Source organism: Brachyhypopomus gauderio, chromosome 18, assembly GCF_052324685.1.
Source record: "Brachyhypopomus gauderio isolate BG-103 chromosome 18, BGAUD_0.2, whole genome shotgun sequence".
Taxonomy (NCBI): Eukaryota; Metazoa; Chordata; class Actinopteri; order Gymnotiformes; family Hypopomidae; genus Brachyhypopomus; species Brachyhypopomus gauderio.
This window is the reverse complement of record NC_135228.1, coordinates 1,514,389-1,521,904: the sequence shown is the minus strand read 5'-3', so window position 1 is coordinate 1,521,904 and position 7,516 is coordinate 1,514,389. Positions and strand designations below refer to the sequence as shown.

The 7,516-nt window shown below is 39.7% G+C and overlaps 1 protein-coding gene across 4 annotated transcripts in view; it reads right to left on the bottom strand.

The window, feature by feature from the left end:
• LOC143481625 (NACHT, LRR and PYD domains-containing protein 3-like) overlaps nucleotides 1-6,758 on the bottom strand; it is a 35,496-nt gene extending 28,738 nt beyond the window's left edge. For 2 of the 4 annotated variants that reach the window (XR_013122043.1, XM_076979702.1), the window contains exons 1-4: nucleotides 6,341-6,756; nucleotides 2,797-4,558; nucleotides 452-628; nucleotides 1-76 (exon numbers count right to left, since the gene is read on the bottom strand). The exon at nucleotides 1-76 is cut by the window's left edge and continues 101 nt beyond it. Coding sequence is in view for 3 of the 4 variants with exons in the window: in XM_076979702.1 (XP_076835817.1) it covers nucleotides 1-76; nucleotides 452-628; nucleotides 2,797-4,556 (2,013 nt within the window). In the remaining variant the exon portion in view is untranslated. Of the gene's footprint in view, nucleotides 77-451; nucleotides 629-2,796; nucleotides 4,559-6,340 lie in introns of all 4 variants that reach the window. The other 2 variants (XM_076979704.1, XM_076979703.1) reach the window with 2 other exon arrangements.
• Nucleotides 6,759-7,516: the final 758 nt, after the last annotated feature.

The window sequence follows — 7,516 nt, the reverse complement described above, 5'->3', positions numbered from 1 at the left end:
GTGTGATGAGGGGTTTGACCTCAGAGCTGAACACAGAGCAGCACAGCCTTCCTTTGTAATACTGCAGAAAGACAACCTGAAGAGAGAAGAAAAACTCACTTTATAGCTCCGTACAGAACACACACACACACACACACACACACACACACACACACACACACACACACACACAACCATACATAAAGTATCTCCTTCATCCATGCAAACAAATGTGAAATGAAGTAGCACCACTCCAAATGTGTGTGTGTGTGTGACTGAAGTACTCTGTATGTGTGTTTGACAGAGAGAAATATTGACTGTGTATGAGTGAAATAGATGTAATCAGAGAGTGTTACAGCTATAGAGATAGAGAAAGACAATGATAATGCATTAGAGAAGAAACACAGTGACTGTGTGTGTTTTCATATGCGCATGTGTGTGCAAGTAAAGGGCCACAAAATAAGTAACTCACTGTAGTATCTCCAGTTTACAGTGTGGATCCTCCAGTAGAGAAGAGAGCTGCTTCACTCCTGAGTCTCCTGGGTCATTGTAGTTCAGATTCAGCTCTCTCAGGTGTGATGAGGGGTTTGACCTCAGAGCTGAACACAGAGCAGCACAGCCTTCCTCTCTAATACTGCAGCCAGACAGACTGCAGAGAGGAGGAGACAAACTGCTCACACTTACAGCTCAGAACACATATCACACTCATATGTACACACATGCACTCATCTCTATTGCATATGCACAAACAAACATACACACACACATAAACCTACATGCACAAACATGGTACTTACAACCACACGGACTAATGCTGTGTGCATCAGGAGATGGCATTGTTACAGGAGTTAATTCATTTTGGTCAGTGGTCCTAAAAACCACACAACACTGCTGCCTGTATTAGAACCACCAATTTACATGAATCCCCATTCACAGGAGCCCCTTGATACATGCACTCTCTCTCTCTCTCTCTCTCTCTCCCATACAGTTCACCTCTATTCACTGAACTCTATTTCAATAATTATGGAAAAATGTAACTGGTAATCTGGCAACTTCATTGAGTTGAATAACAGAAGATCATTTCTCTTATATGACAAAAATATTTGATTCATCACTCACACAAATACAGACACAGACACACACACACATGCATACACCCTCTGTGTTTCTTGGTTAACTATACTGTGAAATGTGGAATGATATGGAAAAGCCCATGTATGATTTTACTTTATGGGTCACAGGAGGCTAAACACACTGGAACACAGGAGCAAGTATGTTATACATTCATTATGCATTTTAAAGCATTGATAGGAATTTAAACAGCTTTACAATGTCTCCTCATGATTGTGTGTTATTTGTAGTATGTTATTTGTTGTGTGTGTTTGGTGGGCACTGGCTGTAGTCATATGAAAGACATCTGGTCTGTAGTGTGTTAGTGAGGTCTGTCTGGTTCATGAGGTCTGTCATATGAAGGACACTTAAGAAGCACTTTAGGATTAAGGAGTGGGTCAATAACATAGTAAATATTGAGTATGGTGCATGCCACATTAGTTACAAAGGGGTTCAGAAAACATGATTAAGAAATGACCTTATGATGGAGTTAAACTACTTAGGGTTATGATGCTTATGGGAAACTCCCCCCAGTACAGTAATGTGTTTATGAATGAAAATACTCACTCAGGAACACAGTCTGGTCTCTCTGTGTAACCAGCTCTGTCTCCATCACTGAGAGCTCACAGTGGGAACACAGTCTGGCCATTGAAACTGGAGATCGCAGACAGAGCTGGTTAACTAGAGAAGCCAGACTGTCATCACTGAGGCATTGTCAATATCTTCCTCAGTTTCTTGTGTTGTACTGTTGTCAGGTACGTTGCTAATATGTAGTCTCAATTTAGGGTCAAATAACATTGGAGTTAGTGTTGTTGTTTAGTCTGTTTCTCTCTCCCTCTCTCTATCCCTCCCCCTCTCTTTCTCTCCCCCACCTCTCAATCTCACTCCCTCTCACTCTTTCTAAACCTTTGTCTTTCCTTCTGTTCGGCAACATTCAGGTAGTATTCTGTATGCTGTATTTAAGTTATTTATAACATGTACAGTGAGTCCCCGATTAACGACGGGGTTAGAGACAGAAAAGTCCGTCGTAAAGCAGTTTTCATCGTTAAGCGTGACCCTAGATTTAGATACATTTTGATCGTAAATACAGTATAGATAAAATGAACAACGTCGCGTTGCCGAGATGGGCTGCAGTGGAGGCTGAGCTGCCTTAGATTATCGTACACAACACTCCACTGTGCTGCCACTGCTCCTCCGCACACCATGCGAAATAAAAAAAAGTCGGTCGTAACTCATTATCCAGACCCGTCGTTAAGCGGGGACTCACTGTATTGTCTCATATAACCAGTTGTAATGTCCAGTTGTATTATGCTTATTCTGTGTAACATCAAACATATATGAATCTCTGTTCTTCAGATAACATTATGTAATATAGATGCTAAAGTCAGTAATTGTATTAAATTGGTTATGTATATTCATGACTTTTGCTGGACTATACAGTGGACTACACTTTGCTCCAACACATTTTTTATTTTTATTCAGATGCACCTGCTTCTATTGGTGGTGGAAGGTTTCAATTACCCCTGTAACCCCTTGTAACTCCCTACCGTGAGATACAGTGAACATCTGTGTGTGTGTGTGTGTGTTAAAATTACTTATTTACAGTTAACAATGTCCGTAGTCTTATTATGATTTTTAACTTATTCTATGATGCTTTGGGGAAACTCCCCCCAGTACAGTAATGTGTTTATGAATGAAAATACTCACTCAGCTTTTCTGGATGCTGTGACCACTGGCAGCAATCTCAGTAGACATTCTTCTGATGAGCCATATTTACTCAAGTCAAACTCATCCAGCTCCAAGTTCAGCAACACAAACACGAGAGTTGACCACTCAGCAGGAGACAGTCTGGCTCCAGGGAGACGGCAGTTACCTCCTCTATTCATGTATGTTTGGACTTCCTGCACTAAAGAATCATCCTTCAGTTCATTCAGACAGTGGAACAGATTGGTGGATTTCTCTGAAGATGGATTCTTCTTGATCATCTCCTTGATGTAGAAGATTGTTTCCTCTTTGACGTGAGAGCAGCTTCCTGTCTGTATTTTTATGTCTCGTAAGAGAGTCTGATTGGACTCCAGTGAAAGACCCAGAAGGAAGCGGAGGAAAAGGTCCAGATGTCCATTCTCAGTCTCTAAGGCTTTGTCCACTGCATCCATAAGAAAGTTAGACATTGTTGGTCTTTTAAAAAATCTTTTATTTTGATTTTCCAACATATTTGTGTTGTTGTTAATGAAGGAGAGAAATGCATATAAAGCAGCCAGAAACTCCTGAACACTCAGATGCACAAAGCTGAACACCTTCCCCAGGTGCAGCACAGACTCCTCTCTGAAGATCTGGGTACACACTCCTGAGTACACTGACACTTCTTTGACATCAATGCCACACTCTCTCAGATCTTCCTCATAGAAGATCAGATTGCCCTTTTCCAACTGTTGAAAAGCGAGTTTTCCCAGTGCCATAACTATACTTCTAGTCTGGTGAGGATCAGGGTCAGTTTTGTCCTGATATTTTCTGTCCTTGTGTTTGATCTGAAAGATCAGGAAGTGTGTGAACATCTGAGTCAGAGTCTTTGGGATCTCTCCACTTTCTGCTTCACCCAACATCCTCTCTAGAACAGTGGCTGCAATCCAACAGAAGACTGGAATGTGGCACATGATGTAGAGGCTTCTTGATGACTTCATGTGTGAGATGATTCTGTTGGCCAGGATCTGATCACTGATTCTCTTCCTGAAGTACTCCTCTTTCTGAAGGTCACTGAACCCTCGTACCTCTGTTACCAGGTCAACACACTCAGGAGGGATCTGACTGGCTGCTGCCGGTCGAGATGTGATCCATAGGAGAGCAGAGGGAAGCAGATTTCGCATAATGAGGTTTGTCAGGAGCACATCTACACATGTTGACTTTGTTACATCAAATAATCTCTCATTATTCTGGAAATCTAGAGGAAGTCGACACTCATCCAGGCCATCAAAGATGAAAATTACTTTGTAAGCATCACAGTCTATTAACTGTAATTGTTTTGTTTCTGGGAAAAAGTGATGAAGCAGATCCATCAGACTGAACTTTTTCTCCTTCATCAAATTCAGCTCCCTGAAAGGAAGTGGAAATATGAAGAGGACATCCTGATTGGCTTTTCCTTCAGCCCAGTCCAGAATGAACTTCTGCACAGAGACTGTTTTACCAATTCCAGCAACTCCTTGAGTCAGCACTGTTCTGATGGGTTTGTCTTTAAAGATGTCATTACATTTGATGGGTGTCTCCTGTGTTGCTGGTCTCCTGGATGCTGTCTCAATCTGTCTCACCTCATGTTCATTATTGACGTCTCCACTCCCTCCCTCTGTGATGTAGAGCTCTGTGTAGATCTCATTCAGAAGGGTTGAGCTTCCATGATGTGAGATTCCTTCATTAATTATTCTACATTTCTGCATCAGTTTGTCTTTAAGTTTTTGCTGATATACAGAAATCATCTCTAATAAACAAAAGAAAATTGTAAATATTTACACAAATAAAACATTATTTCCAGTGTTGGTCAATATTCTTTAAAAAAAAAAATTTCACTAAATCACTTTACCCAAAACAGGGAGGACAAACTGTATTTAGTGATACTGCCCTTACTGGTCTGTAGTGTGTTAGTGAGGTCTGTCTGCTCCGTGACCCAGAGCTCTTACTGGTCTGTAGTGTGTTAGTGAGGTCTGTCTGCTCCGTGACCCAGAGCTCTTACTGGTCTGTAGTGTGTTAGTGAGGTCTGTCTGCTTCATGATCCAGAGCTCTTACTGGTCTGTAGTGTGTTAGTGAGGTCTGTCTGGTTCATGAGGTCTGTCTGGTCCATCTCTGTGTTCTCTTACACTCACGTCTACGGTAGTAAATCAATTAAATGTAATACGCAAAATGGCAATGTAATCCTAACTTTGCATTTAAATGTTCTACTCATACAAGCAAACTGGGGCTCATAATTCAAATTCGAATGTAATAATTAAATTTACATCTGCAATTTGGTAGACGTCTATTCATATTTAATTTACACCTACATTTGGATGTTTTATTTGTACCTTTATTTAAATGAAAATGTATTTCCCGATTTGAATTATCAAGTTTGTGATCATGCAAAGATTTTATCAACATTATAAATCAAATGTTACTCACTTAATATGCATTTGCATTCCATTGTAACGCATTTGAAATATAATTTTCAACCTCACCACCACACTAAAAAGATGTCAAAATTCAAATATTAAAGGGGAAATAGCGCCTCTCCTGTTTGCAATAACATTGCGATACCAAAAGCACTCAATCTGTGTCAAAATGTATTTTGAATATGGAAAAGTATGTGAAGCCCTAAGCTTCTCCAAGAGCTCATTGGAGCCAGGTGTCCAACCTGGAGTCCCATCAATGTGATGAGATTGCTGCCCTGCCCTATATAAAAACTCACAGTTTTGAGTTTGCTGTTCTTAAAAGGCATTGTGTTATCTGAATTGAGCTCTCAGAACACCTATGTTCATGAGTTGTTGACTTGCCATGCAGCTGGAGAGGGTTACAAATGTATCTCTAAAAGCCTTGATGTTCATGTGTCCACGGCAAAACAGACGGTCTACAAATGGAAATACTTTTTCCACCCTGCAGTGTGGATGTTTACATGCTGTGTTGAATAAAACCATATATAATATGGTATAACTTTACGCAGACTGTCTATTGTTAAAATCAGAACACATTTAATGACCAATTTATGCAGAAATCCAAGCAAACCCAAAGGGTTCGTATATTTCAGTGTATTAGAGACAAACGTCTGTTACAAAAATGTAACAATAAAAAATAAACTTGTTATTTTGGTTATGACGATACGATAATTTCCCACAAAATACGATAATTTTATTTCTCTGGTACGAACGGTAGGCTAATCCTATATTTCTCACCTGGCAACACTGCCACCCATCGATATCGCTACTGTACTTAGCAGCTGAATCCCAGTTGTTTTTTCAACAGTTCATCAAACGGTATACACAGTTGTAATATGATTCTGCATTAAATGACTAATCATTTAATGCAAAATCATATTACAACTGTGTATACCGTTTTGTCGAGATTTGCTACCTCTGATATGTTTAATGAAGATACTGAGAGTTTAAAACGTGCTTCCCATGACCCTAAGCCTTCGCAAAACATACAGGTATAGTTACCTTAGCTCTTCCATGACTTTACCCTTTCACATCGTGCTAAGTCACTAAATAGGTTAGTTAATAAACACGTTACTCACCGTGTTTCTCTCCTCAACAATACAGAGCCGAGGTACTTTCCATTTAACCAGTGTGAACTGTTTAAACCACACGAATGGTGCGGTTGTCAAACTATAACTATAACTAAACACTTTTTTTGTAGAAAACAGCCAAACCTGTGAACACAGCGTGTTCCTCCGTGTCCATCTAAACTATATTAACTGGGTTGTGTAGGAGTAGGACTCTTATTTACGGAAGCCACGACGAGTAACGTAATTCCTCTGTGTGTGCTCTGGAGTCAAAGTTCTTCCTCGTTTTTTCTCCATATAGCCTACTGTAGCTGACCCAAATGTAGCAGCCGCAGCCTTGTGAAGTGTTTGGTGCTTCTTCCTTGTTGAACTGGTAACGAAGTCCGAAAAACTGGAGGGTTGGACGCCGATGACTAATCAGACACCTGTGGTGTTCCACAGGCTCAAAACTGCGCAGCAAACCATACACATTACACCGTTTTGATATTTCATAAATAATATTTTATGATGGTCAGTAGTGGTGTTTTGTTAACGTCATGCAATAATTTGTTTAAAACGATGGATTCTTTTTTATGTCAAAATATAATACGAGCTTTAAGTTTTAGCAAAAGTGCCAAAATATGCAAATTCTTATTTCTGTCAACCAAAACAAACACCTACAACCTTGTCAGTAATATACCTATTTTAAATTGTAGACAACATGTTATTTTAACTGTACAACACAGTCACGGCTGCAACGTCTAAGGCACCGTCTACAAATTACCTTAACACGGACACAAGTGGCTGTCGTGAAGGCCCCAGAGTATGGGAGGTATTTCCTGCCAATAATAAAACTAAAATGAAAACACTAAAATGAAAATGAAAATACCGTTTTGCCATTTCTTTGTCCATACATGTGTGAAAATATTATGACAAAATTAAAAATAAAATGAAATCACTTAATTTGCAATTTAATTTTTCACTCGAGCACGGGTCATATGTGACAAATATAAAATGAAAATTAAAAAGGAGGATTGGCGCTACCTGCTGGTGATTTTCATTTTCATTTTCCACTTTTCATTTTCTTTTTCCACTTTTCATTTTCGTTTTCAACTTCACCAGCATGCAAATACATGTAAATGAACAGTAGGCGGAGCTACAACTACAGTACCTCCCGTGAAATCCAGAGAGGGCAGCACACAGCGACAT